The sequence below is a fragment of the Xiphophorus maculatus genome, chromosome 19, assembly GCF_002775205.1.
Source record: "Xiphophorus maculatus strain JP 163 A chromosome 19, X_maculatus-5.0-male, whole genome shotgun sequence".
In the NCBI taxonomy this organism is placed as follows: domain Eukaryota; kingdom Metazoa; phylum Chordata; class Actinopteri; order Cyprinodontiformes; family Poeciliidae; genus Xiphophorus; species Xiphophorus maculatus.
The window spans coordinates 7,970,833-7,995,088 of NC_036461.1; the positions used below are offsets into that span (position 1 = coordinate 7,970,833).

Below are 24,256 nucleotides of genomic sequence, written 5' to 3' on the forward strand. Positions count from 1 at the left end.
CCACCAAGGGGACAGAGACACCTTGCTCAGCTCGGCAGATGGGCTCATTGGAGCATGTCAGATGGCTGCGACAGGCCGCTACCTGCCCTTCCCTTAAGACTGTCACCATGTATAAACAAACCATTACTCTTATTTTTGAGTATGCATAGCAAAATGTAGTCAAATATAATCAGTGCAATAAGGATATGTTACATCTCATATTATTAGAATACAATATGACACATATCTCATGTATCACATGAGATATGTTACATCTCATGTAAAAGATCAGTACTTTGAAAAACATGATTTTTTAATTAGAATTTGATATTTTATTATTTTTCTACTTGATAATTGTCTATTTGTATTCATTGTAGTTAAAACATTTTACTGCAGATGATGAAATGTGTTGGTAGCCATAATAAAAATGTCAAGGTTTGTTTAAATAAAAATATTGTTTAATGCCAAAATTATCATTAATATGTTATTATTATAATCATATTTGGAGTACGTCCTAGGACCACATTATTGGGCCAGAGGAAGGGCAGCATTCGAGAAAACGTGTTGAAGACAAAAACTGGATACTAAATGATAGAAGGCAAAATAAAGATCTGCACTGAAAAACAGAACTCAACAGGGTCTTTCCAATGAAAAGCTAAAACTACAATCAGAATTGTATCAAATACTTGAAGTTCTTAAAGTACAGAAGATAATGTAGAAGGAATCTTTATGATAAAAAAAATATAAAGTATGGAGCACCAGATGTGTCCCAAAAAAGTCTAAGAGATCATGAACTCCCTAGTTCATACTGTGGTGATAAAACTGTTCGGTTTTTATATTTTGCTTACTCTTCTTTATTTCTCTTGCATGAGATATTTATCAAAATGCAGTTTGTAACTTCTTTTGGGAGATATGAAAATAAAAAACAATTGTTTTACTATTATTATTATTATTATTATTATTATTATTATTATTATTATTATTATTATTATTAGATACAAGTACATTGTGTTTAACCCAACATAGCCACCGCAAGGAACCGTGCAAATCAGTTTTGGTCAAATCCACTCCAACTGTAGTAGTTGCGCTCTAAAACGTGGCAGCTCTTAAATCCTTCTCAGCAGTTTAAGACCGGAGCAGCATTGGAGCGGTACATCGCATACGGTCTGGATGCAGATGGAGAGCCCTGAAGGCCTCTGCCCACTCATTAATTTGCTGCACAGTTCGTCCTCGGATGCTGCGCCTCCGCTCGTCTCTGCTTCCACTGCGCAGCCGCACTTTCTCCGGCGGGCAGAAGGCAGAGGCGTCAGACGGGAAAATGGCCCTCGACAATCTGATCTTCGCGCAGTGCATCCTCTACTTTCTGGCCTTCGTGTTCGGCTTCATCGCCGTGGTGCCGCTGTCGGAGAACTCGGAGGACTTCGGGGGGAAATGTCTGCTGTTCACCCGTGGAATGTGGCAAAACGAAAACATCACCGTGTCGAAGCAGCGTTTCATCGTGGAGGAGTGGGGACCCGAGTGCTCCTGCAGCTTCATCACTTTTATCGGGATTGCATCCCTCATCCTATCCGCAGTGCAGGCATGGAGGCTGCTGTTCTTTTTGTGCAAAGGACACGACGAGTGAGTGGCAGTTCACATGTTCCCCTTGAGCAGCTACGTATGAAAAATGATGCAAAGCTTAATGGAAGCATCACTTATATGTTTAAAAATTTGCTTAAAAGGCTACATCCAACGCCTATGATGTGTCACAATTTCAAAATGTTTTCCGCATCTATTAAAACGCGCAGTCATCTTACGCTACAACTGGAAAATTACGCAGTACCTCTTCAGAATATGAAAAATCCGCCTTAGTCTCTAACGTATACCACAATAATAAACATTTTTTTAAGTCTGGATGTGTGATAAAGTGCATAATTATCACCAAAATTAAGCCATGTTGAATCATTCTATGACGTCTATTAGGCCTTCCTAGTATAAAGTGTTTATTTCTGCTAACCTTGATGGTTATGGCTTTCACTTCATAAAAAAAAACAACTAAAATTCAGTATCTCAGAAAAGCATCATATCATGTAACATCAATTTAAAAAAGTATCTCATACTGAAATTTTATGTTGCAGCCATGTTATGGCCCGGGCCATCATGGATAATACAGCTGTCCATCATGCAGTCATTGACACCCTGCACAAGGAGGATACGAAAAAGGCTGATGTAAAATGGAAAGTTTGGAGGAAGGAAAAAGTGTGGTAGATAAGAGTCCACCTACAAAAGAAATAATACAGCCATGAGGGATTTGTTAAACAACGTCCATTTCAGAATTTTCGAAGACAATTGGATGGCAGCCTCATTTCTGTCAGTCTGCTTTAGAGCAGCTCTTGTTACAATGTAGCTTACCCCCATCAGTGTGTGAATGATGTAAATGACTGTAGTGTTCAACGCTTTGCTATCCCCAGACTTGATAAAACGCCATACAAATTAAAACTATTTACCATTTTACCTGTCAATTCAATGATGTGTTCTTTTCCTGTTGTTGGTGCACCTTTTTCTAACATTCCTTCCTTTAAACTATACATTACTAATATGCTTTCATTTAACCTTCAGCTTCATTAGCAATTGTCTTTTGTGGCATATTCTCATTGTGTGGGGTGTCAATAACTGTCTTCTGGATAACTGTCCCATAGAAGTGTTCTTACACAACATTTCTGTATAAAAATCTTTTTTCTGTTGGTCTTATGCAATATTAACATTTTCCAAGAAAGAAAATTATGGGTTTATATTAGCTGTATTATAGCTTCAAGAGCAGCATAGACCGATTTTGCATGTTTCTTCTTTCTCCCAGCAGCTCATTTTTCAATGCCTTCCTCAACCTGATGATAAGCTCCCTGGTGATGTTCACCATCTTCCTGTCCAGCACCATTGTCAGCGTGGGTTTCAACCTGTGGTGCGATGCCGTCACTGAGAGTGGGACCATGCCTAACAGGTGAAATAGTTGCACACAATAACTGACTTTCAGACAAAAAGCATCGCATAGTCCCTTTTAACATCCGGTTAATTTGTTTAGTTGTGAGGAGCTGCAGGACACAGACCTTGAACTTGGCCTGGACAATTCTGCCTTCTATGACCAGTTCGTAATAGCTCAGGTAATGGTTTTTGTTTCCTAGATCAATCTGATATTTCTTGAAATGCAGTCATAAATGGAGGATGTCCTTGTTTCAGTTTGGCCTTTGGGCTGCCTGGCTGTCCTGGCTTGGGATCACAGTGTTAGCCTTCCTGAAGGTCTACCATAACTACAGACAGGAGGATCTGCTCGACTCCCTGATCCACGAGAAGGAACTGCTGCTCAGCCGCTCTTCACGCTGCGGCTCTGACCTCAAAACTGGCCTGATCTAGAAACTACAAATCTCTCATCTCTGCCCTACAGTGCTCGTCACAAGTTCACATGCGCTCGACATCCACATGGATCTCGTTTTTAGATATTGATGATGCATTTAAACCGTTTTTTAGGGTGGACTGATAATACAACAAGCAACTTCACAGAATTTCATGAACAATTACATCCACAGGTTATCTCTAATCTATTGGTCAAAATGTCAGGTTAGGTTGTAGAGATGTTAAATTCTGGCCTTAATTTTTCACTACTGTTGTGGGAAAAAAAATTATTTGCCAGGCAATTTTAGTTTAAATCCCTAAATTAGGTTTATTTATGTGCTGCACAAAAACAAGAAAAAATGAAGCTCTCAATAAAAGCTCCATCAAACAGTCACCACATATGTTTTTTCTTTTCTTTTTTTTTCTCCCAAGGACAAGACAGTGGAGAGACTGTCTGTCAGAATTCTTGTTTTAAAATTCAGTGTAGTGAGTTGCTGTAACACCAGTTTAGCATAAAAAACTGTTGAAATGCACAACTAAAAACCCAAATAAATATGAAAGTAGTTGTGAGTTTATGTAAACCTACTTGTGACCAGAACTGTAGGTTCTCATCTGCCATAAGATTCACCAACGTTTGCCTGTGGAGACAATCAAAATGAATTGGCTTCTGCTTTACATTGTCATAGAATCAAATCAAATGGATCATTTTCTTCCTTGGATGAAAGTCATAGTCAGACAAAAATCTGCAGGTTTTAACCATTGCTTATTGAGTACAAACCAAGCCAACTATTTACCTGAAACATATACTTGAGTTTTCTTCAACTCTTAATTTTCTAGCCACTGAGTATTTATGAGTTTGGAGAAATTTGTTTATTTGTAAATCATATTTCTTTGTAAAGATTTTGCATGGTACCCAGTGCATGACAAGCTGAGCAGGTGGTTTTAGATATAAAGAGGTGTAGTTATTGTTTTCTGGTCTTCTCTAGATAAGCGTTCTCCTTAGGTAGGCTTTTGTTGTGAAAAGGCACATCTTGGTGAAGTGAGGCTCATTTGCATGCTTAAGCAAAGTAGATCAATCTGTGCTTTTGCAGTGTACACAGCAGCTACCAAGAGTTGTGTATGACAAATTGCATCTCAAAGCATTAATATATTTAGCAGCTAGTCCAAAAAAGCTTTTAGCATCAGTGAGATATAAAAAAACAAACATATTTTATGATGTGCTGTTTAGTGACTGAGGCTTCTTCTTCTCACTTAATAGGCTACAAAAACAATATATTTTACTGCTGTGACATATGTATGTATAGCTGCATGCATTCCCGTGGCTATTACATCACATCCTATATTGGTCAGGAAGAGCACAAGCAAGCTATCTGATTTTGATAGGCAATGACAGTTTTATTCAAAACAATTGAAATCATAAAACAAAAGGAACTAAGAAAACCCTCCATAAAGGCACTTTTTCCAAAGTGACCATAAATGTTCAGACAAAAAGCAGCTAAGTGTGCATATACAGGACGTGAGTTTACTGGGAATCCTTTTATTGCTAATGACAATTTAGTTTGACAGTACGGAGCTGTGGGTGTTATTTTTTTTTGTTTGTTTTTTGTTTATTTCTTCTGTGCAGACATTGATTTGCCATATTGCTTCAAAATTCAAATGTGAGATCTCCACAATCAAACAGGATCATGATGATTTCCCTGAAACCTGTCATACAGAGAGCACTGTTCTGTCACTGTCTTATTGCTCATAACAAGAGGTATGTTGGATGTGCATCACTGTACCCTTTGGTTCCTGTATAATCCATTTGTGTGCAAGTTTGGCTGCTTTTTTGAATTTCTTTGCTACATTCGATAAAGGAACTCATATATAACTCATATCTACAATAAATTCAGTATCTGGTTCTGATATAATTCTGAGTTTGGCCTCAATTGATTCAGGGTTTTCTTCTCGTCCAAATATAAACAGGAGTTTGGAATCGGAGTTACACCAATATCAGGTGAGAAAATAGAAAACAATAAAAATAAAAGTATATTTTGGGATTTTTGAATTAATACAGACACACAGTAGACAGACATATATACATAACAGGTGAGATTCAAGGGTGAGGAGCATCAGGCAGTATAGAGGGGGAAATTTGTTAAAACTATAATCCTTCATATACAGTGCCTTGCAAAACTATTGACCCTCACCATGACATTTTGCAACTGTATAGCCAGAAACTTTAATGTTTTTTGTTGGGATTTTATGTGACGGACCGACAAAATATAGAGTATTGTGAAAAGGATAGGAAACGATGCATGGTTTACAATATTCTATACAAGTAGAAGTAAAAAAAAACTAAGGGTCAGTTTGCAGATGAGTTTAATTGAGAGGGAACCAGAGGAGGTGAGTACTTGCAAATATGTGATTGGCTCCTTTTACTCTGACATTCATAAAGAACGCCAGGAGTATCAGAGAAAAACAAGTTTAGTACAAACCAAGATGTGACATAAATCTGACCTCATCTAGCCCTTATTACTTTGATACCTCTAAATTAAATCAAGTGCAACCAAAGTACCTTACACTCTCTAAGTTTACATCCAAAGGAATGTAGAAATCATTGATTATTCTCGTTCCACTTCACAATCTAGTGTTGCTGTCACTTAAAATCTCAATAAACAGATAAAGCATAACAGAAAAGAGCATGTAAAGGCTTTTTGCAAGGCACTGTAGTTTAAGTATATTCTCTTCGATTAACTAGAATGTGCTACACATGTTACACCCCGGAAGGAACAGACAGACAAGAAAGAATAAAGTGTTTTCCTTCTCATTTAACCCCGTAGTATGAGGTGATGTAGCCCTGTATTCACCTTCTAATGGATCAACACCAAACACCCGATTCTTTGCCCTGCAGACGGGCACTTCTGAAACATTTTCCAACAGCTCTACATTCATTAATATGGAATTACAAGGCTAAATACTGATAGTGATAGACCTTATTATTTTGAGCCATATATACACATTCATTTGTTTGGGATATATTAGATACACAAATTGTGTTCTGTAATAAAATAAATATTTGCATTCCTTGGAAACATCCACTCACAGGCAAAAGACTTTCACCTGAACTGAAGGATGAAATCATTGTGGGGATTATGGGAGCATTATAGTTGCAAATGTGCAAAATATTTTCACAACTTACATATGGAGTGGCATATCCAAACTGTAGTGCATACATAGATACATACATACAGAGATGGAAGCTACATGTTTCTGGGATTAAACATATTCCCTTTTCAGTGGGGAAGAGGTGCAGAGTTACCATTGCAGAGCCTTGCAACATGGCTGAGCTGTTTGTAGGCTTTAGGCACCTCCAAATATATAAAAAAAGAAACGCTCCATGTCTCCATCTATGGTGTGCCACAGTCACTGCATGGTCAGCCATATCCAGCAGCCCCACAGGAGCTGCTTCATGTGAACCAGGTAGACAGCCAAAGCAGCTTCCAGCTCCTCGCATGCTCTCTGTGGCCGCCTGCGGTCGGTGCAGTACATCGCAACACCGAGGAATGACATGAGTAGGAAGAGGCAGGTGAACAGGGCAAGATGGGGCCGGGCCGGCGTTGTCTCATAGGCTGAAAAATGAGAGCAGTTTGTAAGTGTTTTGGCTTGTAAATGACTAGCATTTAAATGAAAGTGTGCAAAAGACTTTCTTTTTGGATCCAAGAAGCACAGAATAGAAAAAAGCTGATTGTCTGCAATCAAAAGGCAAGTAACATCACATTTTAGGGCCATAAACCTATAAATATTAAAAGCATGAAATTTAAATATGTCATAATTAACCTTTCCACTAATTTTCAGAGTGGATAAGTAATTTTAAGAAAGTCTTTTCTCAAAAACAGGAAGTGATTAATGGGTTATTGCAGTACACAGACAGTTTTCTTTATGAAAATGGGCTTTCTAAATGTCACTTTTTGGTGACAGAAAAACAGTGGGATGATTATGAAGACTGCCTATAGATTATATTGATAAGGTAAATGAAAGTACATAAGTGAAGAGGATGTATTTCTCCTCATGCAACAAAAACAATCTTCCCTATGTTCCCTATCTGTTAAGGGAATGAACAACACAAACCCAAGAAGCTGAAACAGATAGCTGAAGCAGGAAATCGACAGCTGCCAAACCAACTGCAGCTGTTGTTTGCAAAAATATTGTTTACTAGGTAAGAAAACACTTTATTTTACAACAGGCTTTTAGTCTGCGTATTCTCTATCAAAACATCGGGTGATGTCTGCAGATTGCATTAAATCATGAACTGCCGTCTCCTCCAATATGTTTAGAAAACAACAATTATGAGCTTCAGGTTATAATTTCTCCCAATGCTTGACTCAAAGGTTGAAGTAATTTTTGGGATCCAATCTTCTATGTGTATGATTGATTTTGTATAAATTTAATTTACTGCTTATTTCTGTAAAATTAATTTTCTTCTCTGAATTGAACCGACATCAGTCAGGGTAAGGAACAAAACTGTCATGACCTCCAAATCTGAAAAATGATGTTACAGGCCCTTTGATTACAAATTAACCATTTTAGTACAATTTGTGATATTTATGTGCCTTCAATTCTTAAAAGCAAGAGAATATCAGTGATTAGTGTGACCACGCTGTGCATATCAAGCAAAAGTAGCTTGTAACAAATTATGAAAGGTAAATTTTGTGATGATTTTCTGTAGATATTGACAAAAATATTGCAGTGTTGGTGCTCCCCCATGCAACTCAGTGCTCCTTTTGAATAAACTTACCACCTAAAGGCTCACAGTAAATATCTGTGAAACCAACAGAGAATAGATTTTGAGTCAACAGAAGCCAACTTCAATGATTTACACCAGCTACAAATCAGTTATTGTGGTCTGACAGTCCACTTTCACTCAGGACTTAATGTACTGTCATTTGCATTGCAAGATTTATTTGCTCTTTCATGTTTGGTCACTTATGCATTCCTACGCTTGAGTGCATTTACTTAATTAAATTCCTGTGAATGTACAGCTGACAGTGACAAACATCAGGGAAAAAACTTTTAAAAGTCGCACAACTGAACTCTGCAAAGGGTTATAAGTTCAATGTTCTCACCATGTACTGTGGTCTCTGGTTCCCTGAATCGAACCCTGCGCTCGCCCTTCCGTCTGTGGTTGGTTTCTGCGTCTGACCCATAGGGACTTGGCCTCTTCAGAATGGAGGTAGGGACTTTGCCACTGGCTGCCTACATTAAAATTAACTCAACATGAATATTTTGCACAGATAACAGTTCAATGGACAAATAAACAAGAAATAACACGTATTTTGTGAACAAGTCCCCACCCTTACCTTAGGATTTGGCGTGTCTTCCTGTTGGTGGTGGGCGTCTTTTCTATGACGCACCTCGCAAACCTTCTCACGGTGGGAATGAGGAAGACAGTTGACAGTGTCTCTGAGGGACTCTGCAGCAGCGAAGCGTTTGGACAGCGCCGACACGCACTGGCCCAGAGAATCTAGAGAGAAAACCATGATCACACAGTGCATGAGCAGGGAGCTGATTAATGTTTCTGTCTGAGGTAAAGACGGAGAGAGTGAACCGAAGGTAAATGTGGAACATGCAAATGTGTTCCAACACAGGAGCCAGGGTGTTAACCCTTGCATGCTGCTATTGTTCTGCTATTGTTCATCATTAAAGTGTGAATTTTCCTCTGGGATTGATAAAGTATATTGTGTTCAATTCAATTCAACATTTGGGAAGTGATCAACAAACAATGAAAATGAAACTATAGATAAAGATTGTAAAAGCAGCTTATCTGATTTTCTAAACAATTATTACTCTTTAATAATGTTGTTAAATATCTGAGCAGCAAATTAGTTTTATCTATATTTTTCAACAAAAAACAATGTGCAATGTGTGTTAGAAACTTAATCTCACAATTTTTTACTTTCTAGGATGTAGTGACCATTGCCATCCATTAAAAAACTCCTCATAATGTTTACGGTTGTTTTCTTGCTGGTGTATAATATTTCCTTAGCTGATACTTCATCCACTGATGCAGACTGAAATCTTAACAGCTCAGGAGCCCTTATAGTATTTAGGTGCCTCTATCCTGATTGTGAGGCAGCTTTAATGTTTCATTTTTTCCAGTGAATAATAAAAGCTTTCAACAGCTCTCACTCCATGTTGAGCCGTTATAACATCGCCTTTAATGGCAACCATGTAGTGTTAGTTAATACATACCATGGGTTGTTTATTGACTGAAAAATGCAAATGATTCAAGAGGTCATGTTACATTGATTAAAAGAACTGAAGTCATTACATCAGAAGGATAGCTTTAAGTTCTGTTGATTTATTTAATTAACTGGCAGATAACAATTCCTTATTGTTTGTGGCACCCAACAGGGGTCAGTGTTGGGCACTAAATTGACTAAATTGTTTGTTTTATAAATCAATGAGAATTTAGCTTATCCAAAGTGAACTAGAGAACGAATTGTACTGATTTGTGGAATTTACTTGGTGTGATGCCTATACTAAAACATATAGACTTCACATTTTTATTTAAATAAAAACAGTAAGTTAAAAAAAACAAAAACACAATTAATCTGACAAAATGCTTTAGGTTAACTTGTATCTAAGGTCTATTAGGATGAATAAGCCTAAAAATAACAGAGGGAAACTAAGGACAAACTTGCATCAGAAGCCAAAACAAGCAATGATAAATCCTGTAGATGATCTAGAAAGCTTAGCTTGGAATGAGTCTGCATGTTGCTACAGGCACTTCGGCGACATGAGTCTGGTTTCTATTTATGAGTGAAACAAATCTGAATCGATCAAAGAGCCTTGAGGCAGTCTCTACAGTTGGCAATTTTGAACTACACCACTTTGCAGCAGCTTTACATTCACAGAGCAGTTTAAAATACACAAAGGTGATCAAAGAAAACATCATTCTTTTTTTTGTAAATTAAAATGATAATTGAAGTTGTCTTTTATTTTTACAGATAGATAATCAGATTACGAAAACAGCCTGTTTGTGTTAAAAAGAAATAGTAAAATAGATTGATTAAGAAATAAAACATATTTTAGCTTCTTATCCATTTTGGGCCCATTTATGTAGATTCGTTATAAATTATCCAAAAAATACAACGTATTGTGTTTTAAAGGAGTTAACCGTTGTCCAACATTAATATGTGATGGGGATACAAACATGATGAAGTATACAACTTCATGTGCATTTGGAATTTACCGTTTATCAATGGTAATGTTCCATGGTAAAAACAGCTGCTGACCAAAAACAAAGCTAAAGCGCACCAAGCAGAAAACATGGTGGTGATTGATGTTTTTTTTTTATTATTATTTTAATCTCAAGTGCACACGAGTTATGCAACAGAATGATGATTCCACTTATAAAAGGCTTTAGCATGGCCAAGTCAAAGTCTGGACTTAAACAGAATAGAGATACTCTGGTTTGTTTAGACACTCTTCTATGTGATTGAATTAAAATAACTATGCACAGACAGTGGGGGAAAAATCATTGCAAATTAGCAAACACTTAAAAGCAGTTGTTGAAATGAATGACACAAGTTAGTTTGGACAACTTTTTCCCCCTTTAACTAATCAAATAATGACCTAAAAACTTAATGCTGTATTAACTTGGGTTATCTTTGGGTTATTTATAAAAGATTAAATACTTTTTGACAACAAGCAGTAACAAAAAATAGAACAAACATCTATTTATTTCATCTAAATATGTGCTTTTGTCAACACCAGACAACATTTCGGTGAAGCAAGACCTTGTTTATAATCTTCTCTGAGCAATAAAGGATTCTGACAAGCTTTCTGGTATTACATGTATATTGCTGTGTCTCTTTTGACGCTGTACAAAGTACAGCTACCATTTGGCCCCACAGAAAGCTGACTTAGCAGCCTGGGTGATTGTAATGTATTACTCTTTTTACAACACAGCAGTCCTCACAAAAATGCAGAGTTAAGAAGTTGGAAGGAAGAAAGAGAGGGAGAGAGTCTTTGGCTTTGCAAGTGCAAGAGAAGCATACTCACGACGCAACAAATCGTGGCCTCAAACTGTCACAGAGCCATATATCTGCTTGTTGTTCTGCATAAAACCATTTCTGTGTTCAACACAACTGCAAGTGTTTATTAATTTAACATTTTCACTGGTTGACATTCTCTGCAGAAGCACTTCAGATCAGCTGTGCATTTTCACAGGCAGTGCCGCTGAACTATGTTAACAGGCGTCTTCCACTAGTTACACACCCATGTTTGATTTACAGCAGCTATTAAGTTGTGTATTTTAAGCATCTCTGTTGTAACATTTCTTTGGAAAGAGACTTGTGTTTACTTTGCTCTTCTGCAAAATTTGACTGTTTACCTGAATATTCAGTCTTGCCGATCTCAGCATAGACGGTTGCCATAAGCTCCAGGCTTCTGGCTGTTATTGGATGGTCGTTACCAAAGGTCCTCTGATTAATCTTTGTAGCCTAAATCATACAAATAAAGGCATGTTTAATTTTTAAAATGGATGTTGTAGCAAACAAGAAAACAATGTAGACAAGCCAAAACATGTAACATATCCATACTTTTTCACTCCAGTAATTAGACGAGTAGCAGCATTTTGAAAATGGAGAATTGATCTAAATCAATATGCAAAAAATGCCACTAATACAAGTGAGTGGATATGAAAAGTGAATAACTTTTTTGAGATCTTTGGGAGAGAGAAATGACTCTACCTTAGCTAAAAGTTTCAATTGGAAAAAACCTTCTTTTGCAATGGCGCTAATGAACTTCTCAAATTAAAAAAAAATGTATATCTATTGATATTCCAAAGTAGCATTCTCACTTGATGTCACTTGATTTAATTTAGAGGTATCAGAATAATTTTAAGAAAGATTTTGTCCAAATAAACAATATTCTTTATATATGCACAGGCAGAAAAAGCAGTAATGAAAATCCCAAACATACCTTACCGCTGTATTCTAGGGCAAGATGTGGTCTAAGAAGAGAAGAGAGAGAATTGCCATTACACAAAAATGCCAATATCTTTTTTCTGTTTGTAATAATAAGAAATTGTTAAAAAATAAGTCTTTGCAGAGACACTACCAATAGGAACTTCACCACCAAATCAGTTCTAGTGCTAAACCAGTGCAACCGCTTACTTAGTATCAGCTATTCCTGTTTCCACTGCAGCAAACTCAGGCGTCAATAAACATTGTTAAGCCTGTGTTTAATACTTAATAGATATAATAATTTGTTTTGAGTCTCATTTAAGACAAAAACAGTCAAAACAAAGAGCTTCATTATGAACAACAGGTAGGATCGGTATTAGTTTAACTTGAGCTCACTGCCTCTTATCTTAAACTTGATTATTTTATTATCATCTAACATTGTTTGAGCAGATCATTGCGACACATTAAGCTGTGTAAACAGCACATAGATTCCAGTGAATCCATAAATGTTTCAGAGTCACGTTTCTGTTTTGTTTCCCTTCTGTTTGGATGTTGATTTAGTTAACCAGGAGAGAGCAGATATTTAGTAATTAGGAAACATGTGACTCTTGAGTTTATAATTTGTCTGATCAGTTTTCAGATTTCTATTTTAAATGCTTCTTTTACATTGGTTTAAAAAAAAGAATCTTTAAGTAATAGAGAGATGTCTTTGTGCTTCTTTAGAGTGATAAAGATAGAATATTGTTAACTCACTGATGTTTGACCAACAATTAAATGTGACCTACAATGTAAAAGCTGTTATTCACAACTGGCAGGGCACTTGAGTTTCGCAGTTTGGATCATAACAGCAGGACATTTAAACATGTGCACGCTGTGAGTGGACAACACAGCTGTAAGCATGCAGGCGCCTCGTTGAGGACGTGGAGACCTTTCATTTCTGCCAGCGCTGCTGCCTTCTATCCTCCAGGGAGAATTATGGAAGGAATGCTGCTTACAGGTTGGTTTACTGTCTCATGCTTCCCTGTCGGTATCCTGTCAAGTGCTAAGCTAAGTGAACGTGATGTGTTTCATTGAAGACCTGCCAGTCGTTCCATGCATAACTGCCCTGAAAAAGTCAACCAAGGGCATTTGTGGCCCTCATAGCCAAGCATGTCCCTGTAGATGTAGAGCAAGCTGTGTTTAGTGTTCAGCTTGTAGGAACCAGATGCCAGGTTCATACAAATTCATCATTTCAAAAATGTCATACTTTTCCCACCGGTCTTCAAATGTTCTGTAAATCTGAGTGCAAAAGCTTTATACTACAAATGTGTAGTGATTATAATATTTTTATTTTGTTTCTATGGTCCAAGAATCATAAAACTACATAACGGTCAAATCTTTCATGACTATGTTTCTGTTTTGCATATTGGCTAATTTAAGTCAGTTCTGCTTTAATAAAATTGTAATTAGTCAAATTAGTTTCTAATGAGCCGATTGATATGAAATCCTCACCAGATGTCAGTAACAACCCAAGCAACACAAGGAAACCAGTGCATATAAATCCATAAATTGGATGCCAAGTAGTGACATAAAAATAAGTATAGAATAGGCTTACAGAAATAATTAAATACTGAATAAAAGCCTGTTTTTGATAATAATCACCTCAATATAGCTCCCATTTCTTCGTATGTGTAAATTACTTGAGTTGTTACCTGAATATAAATATGTTCAAATGTTCTGTTCCATACTTAGTTTATCCTTTCCATGAGAAAATCTCTGTTCAAAGACCTCCTTACTCTAAAATATTAGGGATCAGTTACAGATTTCTATTTACAAGGAAGAATTCCTGAGACTTGTATTAGACCTAGTCAGAGCATCGAGGGATCATTTTCATACATGCAGAGGTCAAAGAGAGTTTACATGTTTTTCAAGTTTTCCAGCCTTTTTTGGGTTACATTTCTAAAGCCCAGAGGAACAGTGTAAGAGGAGAATCAAATTCCTGCGTCCTTATTTAGGTGGAAACCCGAGCCATGACGGAGTATAGCCATGCTCAGTCATTACCATCTCATTTATGTTTAACTACTGTATGCTGCTTGCATTAATTAAACACAGTGACCAGCAGATCACTGTGCAAACATTCCACCCTCTGTTACCCTCCACAGCAATCAGGTTAAATGGCCTTTTCTCAGCAACGACAACAGAGGCAGAGAAAATAAGGTGTATGGTACAGCCTGAACAAAGTACCAACGCGACAGGAGACACCAGATACAGGGAGAGAGAGCAGTGTCTTTTTCCTCGGTATATGCAAAAACGTTCAACTCATTAAAGTAAGAGTTCTCCATAAGTGGAAAATATATTATATAAAAAGCCTACTATATCTATTTGTAATTTCAATTTTTTTAGGAATGATTTCGGCTAATTTCCTAAAATATTAAACTATGAGCATGAGTATTGATATAAATTCTTGAAATATATATTTTTTCTTTTTTGCAAGGCAGTGAATCTTAAAATTCAGTAACCCCCACACAACACACACAGCAAAATCTAATTATTTATATCTTGAATTTTTAGGGCCTAGTTCTACATTGGTTTTGTGAGGCAAATAAGAAAAGGCAACAGAACCATCCAGCCTCCCATATGATGTTAGCATTATTTAGAAAATAAAAATCTAAGTATCACAATAAAATTATATAGTTTGTGACAGTAAATCCACCCACAATGAGCCTGTTGAGTCGTTAAACCTGCAAAACGTCTTACACCCCATTAACTGCTTTACATTGAGGCCTCAGCAGGACATAGTTTTACCTACTGTTTGCTCATGATGCAGAGCTGAGCCAGCCGTTCGAGGTGTTGCGCTTGAGAGGCCTGCTCTGAAAGCTCCTCTGGGTTTGTCCATCCTGCAGAGCCCAGGGTTGCCTCCTCCTGAGGCCCTGTTACCGAAACACAGGGCATGGAGTAAGTCAGTCAATAATGAGCAATCTCCCCCCTGTGTTTTTCAGTCTTCCCAATCCACACAGAGTGCAAAAGATACATTTCAGCAACCAACTATCAGCCTGTCTGACACTGCTGCAAACTATAAGCTTGAAATGTGACGAGGATCCAACTGAGAGCCGGAGACAAGAGAGCAGAGATAAGAACAGGACAGAGCAGATAAGGGCGTCAAACAACACGGTTTCCACGCCCACGATGAGAAGCACACAGTGACGAACCACAAACAGAAGGAGAGCACATTAAGCACACAAAACACATACGCCATCAATAGCACAAGTGAATGAAAACAAATCAGTGGTACAGGCGAAGACTTCCTACTCAATTTGAATCCAAATACAGTGATAAATATGTCAGCAGTCAGAAAGGAAATACACTGAGGTGGATAAGAAAAATGGCTTCTCTGACCCGGGAGAAGTCTACCGTCCAACCTGAGTCAGTGCTGATTCAGGTGCTTCGGTTAGCTGAAGTGACACAGTTCCTAATGAAAAAATTTGACCATTTGTCTCCCACTACGCCTGTCCCTGACCTCCTCCACCAATCCCACACAACACCGGTCTGCTGCCTCAGCAGCAGACAGAGGGGAACAGGCAGCCGTCTGGAGCGGCAAACGAAGCAGGTGATGAATGACTGGCCTAGCTCTGAATGCTGGACACAAGGCACCCCCAAGTTTATCTTAAAAAAAGATAAAGCTGTCAACTTTAAAATATTTAAATGTCTTGTTGACTTTTGAAAATTACATGTAGTATCACACACCTTATTTTAGCAAACTAGTTTATACCCACCATGACATCAAAAATGGTTGATGTCATGGTGGATCCTTACACTTTTATACTCACCAAAATACTAACACAAAGTTGACCAGCTTCAGTTTTTTGTGAGGTGTTGGAAATAGTCTTCAGATGAAGAACAAAAGCTGTAGGAAACTAGAAATGAAGCTGTATTTTCTATGGAGGCTGTTATCACAGGCTGAACAGACATTTGTTTTTCGGCTTGTAGTTAGAATCTGGATTTTCCCAGCTCTCAGTCAGAAATTCGAAGAATGTTTTAGAAAGCTGAGACTAGAAGCACACATTATACTGTACTATGTCTTTTGTTATCATCTGGTAGCTAATAGCAGTAAGCACGACAATAATTAAGAAATCTGATATGACCAAGTACTATTCAGATGTGAGGTCATTCCCAGATTTAAGCTCCAACTTCCAAAACACAAACAGTGTAAGACATCAGCACTAGAACAGGAACCTAAACCTGTTCTGTCTTAACCTTTTAAAGAATCTAATATTAGTAAAAACATTTTAATTGCAGAGTTGTGTAACAGCAACTTCTCTTCCCTGTGACGTTGCCTCTGCTATAGATTATGACCAAAAAAAGCTTAGTAAGGCTCCTATATAGTTACAGTGAATGAATGATTTAACAACAAATCACACAACATAAATTAAATCTTATGTTATTGATTTTGATAAGATCTTGTATGAAAACTATTTTGTGAAATGTACCTTTAACTTATTTTTATGTAAATGAACGCTCTTAAAAGAAAGAAATCAGAATCAACTAAAATTGATACCGGCATGTCAGAAATCAGCCACATCTGTTACTTGTGGATCCTTACACTTTTACACTCACCAAAATACTAAATTTCTATGATATTGTTATTATTCAGCAAACATTTTAAAGCTACTTTTTAAAGTGTTGTTTTCTATATATGAGCTGCCAAATGTCATACATATTACTTGGAAATGTAGGTCATTGGAAATTCTTGGAAGCCAGAGCCAAACACCACAAAATCAAAGTCCATTATTGCACAGTGGACTTTGTGTGGACGCAGGCTGTATGCACTCATTTTCCTAGAAATCTTCCCTAAAAGGTGGAACTTTAAAAATAATACTCACCTGGGCTCCCCTGAAGAGCGGTGAGCTCGATCAATGCCACTTCGTAGAACATCTTTTCAGCCTGGATGAACTGGAGGGCCTTCCCATCTGTTTATATAGGTGAAGGACTGGTCTCAGATGACAACAGGATTAGTCAGTTGTGGGAGTTAAAAACAGCCGTCACGTTTCTTTTTTCCGTCCCGCTGGACAACAGCCATTCAGGCCAAACAGAAGGTGTAGCAATCCAAAGCAGGCTGTTAATCTCATCATGTGGATCTTAAAGTTCAGATTTAGTGTCTGAATCACACATTGTCTTCAAGAGTAAACAAATCTTTTACTGCATTATATCCTTTTTTTGAAGCCAGTTTTAATCTCTTAAGTTTCTAATTTCAGTACAAATTCTTTGTAAAAGATTTCGACAGGAGTTTTTGTTCCCATAAAAAGACTCTATGAATAACATCCTAAAAATAGCTCACTTTGCAAAAGCATTCAGGGCACTTAGTGTACTTGTCACTGAAAAGAGACACCATTGATGCACATCAGATTATTATAACGACCAATGGAACAGAGAGTGCTTAAAATAAATCTACCAGTCTCTTTTTAGGTGTCCTACTTAATGTCAGATTTCCCATGAGTAAAAATTACAACCAAAACATCTCAGTTTGTATCAGTTCTGTGACTCCACATCAAAATTACACCAAAACATCAACAAGGTTAAGAATACAAACAATAGATTTTCTCTTGCCGGATTTTGTTACATGCACAATAACCATAAAACTTTACAATCCAAACAACAAAACTTATCTACAAGCCTATAAATGGACAAAATGGAAGACACGTTGCTGTTCAAAACTATTCACAATCCTTGAACATTTTGACATTTTGCCACATTACTTTGATACCTCTTCTTCAAACCTGTTAACAGCTTTCAGAAATCACCTAATTAGTACAATAATTCAGTCTCAGTATAAATAGGGCCAATTTGTGAAGAGACGTTCATGAAAGAACAGTATTATAATGACCATGTAACTCAGCAGACACCTCAGAGATACTGTTCTGGAGAGGTTCAAGGTCGACCTAGGGTTTAAATTTATGCTTGTGGTTCATCGCTGCGACAACCCACAAACTTAAGAAGAGCACATTAAGCAAACAGAACACGTATGTTGTCAATACCACAATCAAGTAAAAATGAATCAGAGGTACAAGCAAAGGTTTCCTGCCTAATTAGAATCCAAATACAGTTATAAAGCCGAAATATGGTGAGGTGTGTAAGAAAAACAGTAGCTCTGACCCAGGAGAAGTACTGTTCAACCTGAGCAAGCAGTTGGGCCTTCAGCAGCTATAAGGTGAGCCATCTGTGCAGGAGAATAAAGGGGATGAGGCATTGCCCAAGGTTGGCGCACTTCTTCTGACTGCTATATTTAACTTCCCTGAAGCACAACAATCCATCAACAAGAACCATGCACAATTCTTTCCTGGGAACAGCCTCTGCTCTGAACTGGTAATTGGACACCAATAAAAAAAAATAAAACAACAGCTTGCATTAACACTAGGAACTTCAAAGGCAAATCCGCTCACACGTGCCACGAGACCCAGGTGTAAACTGAAATGACCTCCTGGGGAAACAACTAAACTTTAAACTAAGAAACAATTTTAAAAAATTATTCTGAACATAAATTATGTAGGTTTAGTAACTAAAAGACACTCAACAAATTTGATTGAATTCTAAAAAACAGGAGTAGGTTTATAACTGAGGCATAAATCATACCAAACATTGTTTAAACAAAACAAAATAAACAACCTTTAAATCTAAATAAATAGGGCAAAATGCAAACCATGTTACATCGTGGAGAAAAGAAATTATTTCAAGTTAAAATAAAAATAATAATTATTTGGCAGTTTCATGAACTCAACTTTAGACTGAACTGACTTCAGTAGCTCTGCAAGGTAGAGATATGCTTAACATTCAGACATTCACAAAATAACAGTTTTTAAACTAAATTTAAACAGGAAATATTGTATACAGTATTATATACTGAGTGTGATTGATTTTGCCATCAAATTTCAATGTTTTCCAACAAAAGTTGACATAAAGAGATTTTTAAATTGGATTTCACTAATACTAAAAATCATTCCTAAAGAATGATGTAGATTATTTTTATTTCCGTCTCTAATACAACACAGTGGCTACAATTTGTGGCCCATTTTTGTGTGCAGATTGGTCTTTCACATCAGCAGGGAATTAGGTTATTTGAATATTTAAATTATTTTTTTCCCAGGTCATGTATTTATATCCTGCATAGAGAAACATGAGAGAAGAAGCTGGTATTTTTGCTCTCATAAAACATTTGTGTGAAACTATGAAGTTCCCACATCCTAGTTCCTGTTTGGGCAAACTGACCTATAACCTTCTTCCCCAGAATGCAGCTGCAAAAAGAGCACAGCTCTACTACTTCTGCTCATGTGATGGATGTGAAAATTACTACAGTGCCTTCCAAATTATTCACGACAACTGAATGTCTTGCACTTTTCTTCTCAGTACAACCATAAACCTCAAGTAGCGCTTGATTTAGAAGCAGAACGAAAGTCGTACATGGTTTTCAATTTCTTTTAAAGACAACATTCTAAAAAGTGTGACATGCATTTAACCAGCTCCATTTACTCTGAAAATCTTGTGTAGACAGTTGCTTTTTAAAGTGATAATTTTTTTTTTACAAAAAAGTCCACGTAGGTAATACAACAGTTCTATAAATACAGCAAAACTAACAGGTTTGTTGGAGAACATTAAAGAACAAACCTGACTATAAACGAGGGATACAATTGTGAAGTTTAAAGAACCTTTTCAGCCCCGTTCAATCAATCATGTAGGAATAGGAGTGTGCCACATGGTAACTCTAGAGAAGCTGCACAGATCTACATCTCAGGTTGGAATATCAGCACACATCGTTCCCCAAGCTCAAACACATGTATTTTAGTTCCTAGAATCAACTTTAAATGAGCTTTTGGTTCTTTATTTCATTATGTTTCTGTTTTCCTGTGTTTGCTCCCAAAACCAAAGAGCTGGAACTGCAGAATCATGTTTTAAAATTCAAGAATTATCTCAAGTTTTTAATTAGAGTGAATGTTTTGTGTCTTTGTACCGTTTTAAATCCAAGTTTCTGATGACTTATTGGTTTTAATCATTTTCATCTTTCATTTGTACATTTCTTTTTAAGCCTTATTTGTTTTAGGAAATATGTTGTATAAATAAAATTGACTTGACAGGTCATTCATTGGTCATTCACAGTTCTAGTTTTCATGACACTAAAAAATGAAAAATGTTTTGATTTTTTTAGGAAAGTGATGAACAGTTTCATTTGCACAAGCCATTAATGGGGCACAATGAACTTGTGAAAGACGGTGCGGTCAGATGAGATCAATATCAAACTTTTGGGCCAACATATAAACAGTGGTGCATAGTGGAGAACATGGACAGTGATCAGAGATGAAAAATCCAGAAAAAATGTTAAAGAAAACATTTAAAATCTGCATAAATACTATAGGTAAAACTGAAGGTTTACCCTCCAGCACGACAACAACCCTGAACATAAAGCCAGGGTATATAATGGAATGGTTTAGATCTAAGAGTATCCATGATTTATTTTAATCAAAGTTCAGACATAATCCTATTGGAAATCTGTGTCAATATTGAAAAATGTTGTTTAAATGTGCTCTCTATCCAATTGTACAGAGCTTCAGCTATTTTACAAAGATTATGGAAGAAGTTATTGCCACTTTGCATTGGTCTATAACATAAAATCTCAGTAAAATACACGGACGATTCAGGTTGCTACTATAGAATTATTAACACTATATTTAAATTCATTGCAGCTTGGTTTTAACAATTATTATTATTTCAACTGTTATTATTAATACAACAGGACATTCTTATGGCTGTAATGTTACACTAAAAGTAAGAGAGTGTTCCTCTACTGTACATGAAACACCCAATCTGACCTGACAAAACCCATTACTATTAATGAGCTTCTGTAACTCAAAAGATTTAACTCTGTCATGGTGTCCTGAGCAGGCTGGGAGGTTGCAGTACAGTAGCCACTGATAGACTGAAACTCTGCAAATGAACCTGTTTTAGACAGAGATAGGTAAAGCCATGCTGAGGTGGATAACCTGAGCTGGCTAAATTAAGCACAGAAGTATCTCAGTAACAAGGAGACGAGCCGCGAGGGTAATATATCCTGAAACAGAACACCTTTCTATTATCTCAGTGTGCTGTACTGCTGTAGTTTATAGTGGCAGTGAAGTGGAAATCCATGCATGCGCTTCTCGGCGCAAATGCAGGTTAATTAGTGCTCTCCCATTCTGTTGTACTGAGATAAGAGCCCACAAATCCTCTTAAGAGACAAACACACCTTCTGAGTGACACACAAAGCATGTGGCATTCTGGGACAAATGGGTTATTATGAACTTGTCCAAAGACATCCGCTCATCCCATTCTGCTTAAATTACCTTCTATATATGGTCTACATCTTCCATTGTCCTGGAATTTGCTATGCCTGCTGCATGTTTGCCTCACAAAGTAAAAATAGTATTTTAGTTTGCTTTCTGCGACAAGTTTTGATTTTAAAAAACATGACAAGCAAGACAGACTTTTAGGAAGGATACAGTTCTTTTCAGTGATGAACAGTTCAGCAATCTGTGAAGTATAAAAAAACAACCAACAAACATGGTTAAGTATTGAATATTCAATTTTCAACAATTTTATGATTTATGCCTTTTGCAGACAACAGAGTTATATTTTGTTGTAAAAAAAAAGGGTTTAAATTAATTATGGTAAATGGTCATTTATCACACGTAACTTACTATTAACTTAAAGTCCAGAAAACCCCAAAGAGCTTCTCACTACATCCTACACTATCCTTGTCCCCACCATTGCCCCAAACAATCGGACAATCTGGTGGTTATATAAATTTACTTTATGTAAAGTAAAACAAAGTTTCTTGTTCTTGGTCATTCTAGTCTAACTCAAAATTCAAACTTTTGAAACATGTTTTTTGAATTTTTTCAGGATGTTTTTCATTTTTTTTATCAAATATTTTCAGGTAAATATCAATATACACACTGGGAGTTATTTATACATGTTAGCAGATAAAAAATGTTGAAAAATTCTGCTACATGAGCGCTACAGCTTACTCAAAGTAATATAGTTTTACCACGCATTTTTACAGAACTGTAATAGAACTGTGATTCAAATATCCCAACAACAATATTATTTGATCTCATCCTGTGATATGCAGATTCTTCACTCACTGGATTCTTGAAACTGAAGTCGATGGCATAAGTTACTTTTTAATTAATTTGGCAAGTAATAATCTGAATGCACTCATGAATTACTGATATTTAATTCAGAGTAAGTCAGTTGATCCTTGACTTAAAAGATAAGATGAGAAAATGGCTATAGGAAAAGTTATACACCTCATCCTGACACAGCAGAAGACTGTGAATTCCACACCTTTGATTCGAATATACACGCAATACAGGATAGTACTGCATACACTTCCAAAATGTTTAATTTCCTCAGGCTAAGACAATTTAAATTGTGTTTTTCACAACACCCACATAAAGGGCAAAGTATTTGAGTAATATGCAGTGTATTTATATCAAACTAACAACAACAAAGCAGGAGATCTTAGTGGGATTTTAAAGATTTGAAATTATGTATGGAAAAAAACATAGTTTATGACTTGGAAATATTCCAGTTTTGCTTGAAAAAGAGAAAATAAGGACCAGAGAAGGCAATAGATATAAGCAAAATAGCCTACACTGCATTTCTGAGAATTTATGCTTAAGTTTCAATAGTGAAAAGAAAAATTGTACAGTATAAATAAAATTTTAATCTATTTCTAAATGCAATAAGAATCAGTATAACAAAATCTAAGCGTGGAGCAGGGATGGCTCAGAAAAATCAAACAAGACAATTTTTGGCGGGTTCGTTTGGAATTATTTTCTATTTAGTAAGATGAATACAGAGGTGGATGCTTCAGACTTTTTTGTTCATTTATTTTGATCTTTAGATTCTATTTGTTTTAGTTGTTTTAGTCATCACTATTGGATTATATTTTATATATATAGTAAAATATTCAAGCTTGGAGGTGGGAAATGCAAGGTTAAAGCTAGTGATATTGCTCTCGTCACAGACGAGATGTTGACAGGCAGGTCTGGTCAACATCATGCTGTGAGTTGTAAAGTTCTGGAATGAAGGCAGTGTTTTGACTTTAGGCACATTCCTTTATGCACTACGAGAGGGGAAGAAATTACAGCTTTGCTATTGTGAAACAAACAAAAAATCCCCTGTAAAACACCCTGAAATGTAATCAGCTAAAAGTTGATAAAGTACAAAAACATAATTCTCCTAACATAAAAAGAAGACTGTCACTGGACACCTGCTATCATTCAGCAGCATTCCAGATGGGATGAAAGGATCTTCCAGAGTCAGCAAGTAAGCACATAACAGCCTGCTCTGTTAAACTCGACATTGGTGCTAAAGATATCAAGGTTAAATATGGCCATTACTGTGGTGCAAGATAACATTATCTATACATAAAGTCATGCAAATGTGTTTGAACAGCTGAGCAAACATATGATCCTGCGTGGAGAAAGCTGTACTTGTATGTGTCCCGCTCCCATCCAGCTCACCTGGTGCAGGCAGTTGGGCAGAGAGGTGAAGCTCTGTACATGGGTCAGTCCCAAAAGACAGCTGAGGAAGCAGTGGAGGGCGGCCTGGTACTCCCCCTGCTGCTGGAGCTGCTGTCCCAGCTCAAACAGGCCCTCCCTCCCTCCGTTCAGCATCCCCAGTCCCAGCCAGAGTCAAAGCTGCCTCCCATCAGAGCTCTCACTGGCCGACGATGAACGTCTTTCACTTCTGCAGCGAAGCACCACAGGTAGAAGAGCACAGCCACAGGGAGGAAATGTTTTTGTTTTTGTTTAAAAAAAAAAAAAGACTGGTGGCAGACAAACAAACAGGAAAGCTGTTGAAGGAAGCCTGCTGTCTGTGCCGCCAGTGCTCACTAAGTCAAGGACAGGTGGTAAGGAGCAGTGTGAGATAGTGCCGGCGTCTCACACAGA

General features: G+C 37.0%; 2 protein-coding genes across 4 annotated transcripts; one reads left to right on the forward strand and one right to left on the reverse strand.

Annotated features, from left to right (window-relative positions):
- Nucleotides 1-1,106: 1,106 nt before the first annotated feature.
- Nucleotides 1,107-5,255, forward strand: tmem179 (transmembrane protein 179). Of its 2 annotated transcripts, none has more exons than XM_005797720.3 (4): nucleotides 1,107-1,599; nucleotides 2,816-2,956; nucleotides 3,038-3,116; nucleotides 3,193-5,255. In XM_005797720.3, the coding sequence occupies exons 1-4, from the start codon at nucleotides 1,214-1,216 to the stop codon at nucleotides 3,364-3,366; spliced, it is 780 nt and encodes a 259-aa protein (XP_005797777.2). In that variant the 5' UTR covers nucleotides 1,107-1,213; the 3' UTR covers nucleotides 3,367-5,255. The 2 variants fall into 2 exon arrangements, with proteins under 2 accessions (XP_005797777.2, XP_005797778.2); XM_005797721.3 differs by having other exon boundaries at nucleotides 1,111-1,599; nucleotides 2,819-2,956.
- On the reverse strand, nucleotides 4,717-24,256 carry LOC102224650. Of its 2 annotated transcripts, XM_023352780.1 has the most exons (10): nucleotides 23,828-24,256; nucleotides 21,797-21,827; nucleotides 17,156-17,242; nucleotides 15,085-15,205; nucleotides 12,313-12,343; nucleotides 11,723-11,831; nucleotides 8,685-8,848; nucleotides 8,451-8,580; nucleotides 8,123-8,146; nucleotides 4,717-6,956 (listed from the first exon to the last, which is right to left on the reverse strand). In XM_023352780.1, the coding sequence occupies exons 1-10, from the start codon at nucleotides 23,978-23,980 to the stop codon at nucleotides 6,751-6,753; spliced, it is 1,056 nt and encodes a 351-aa protein (XP_023208548.1). In that variant the 5' UTR covers nucleotides 23,981-24,256; the 3' UTR covers nucleotides 4,717-6,750. The 2 variants fall into 2 exon arrangements, with proteins under 2 accessions (XP_023208548.1, XP_023208549.1); XM_023352781.1 differs by lacking the exon at nucleotides 8,123-8,146 and having other exon boundaries at nucleotides 23,828-24,252.

Excerpts from the sequence above, each read along its gene's own strand:
- tmem179 (XM_005797720.3), top strand. The coding sequence starts at position 1,214 with ATGCTGCGCCTCCGCTCGTCTCTGCTTCCACTGCGCAGCCGCACTTTC. Across the intron at positions 1,600-2,815 it reads TTGTGCAAAGGACACGACGA|CAGCTCATTTTTCAATGCCT; the intron begins GTGAGTGGCAGT and ends TCTTTCTCCCAG. Across the intron at positions 2,957-3,037 it reads AGTGGGACCATGCCTAACAG|TTGTGAGGAGCTGCAGGACA; the intron begins GTGAAATAGTTG and ends TAATTTGTTTAG.
- LOC102224650 (XM_023352780.1), bottom strand. The coding sequence starts at position 23,980 with ATGCTGAACGGAGGGAGGGAGGGCCTGTTTGAGCTGGGACAGCAGCTC. Across the intron at positions 8,849-11,722 it reads CGGCAAGACTGAATATTCAG|ATTCTCTGGGCCAGTGCGTG; the intron begins GTAAACAGTCAA and ends TTTTCTCTCTAG. Across the intron at positions 6,957-8,122 it reads TTACTGTGAGCCTTTAGGTG|CCTATGAGACAACGCCGGCC; the intron begins GTAAGTTTATTC and ends CTCATTTTTCAG.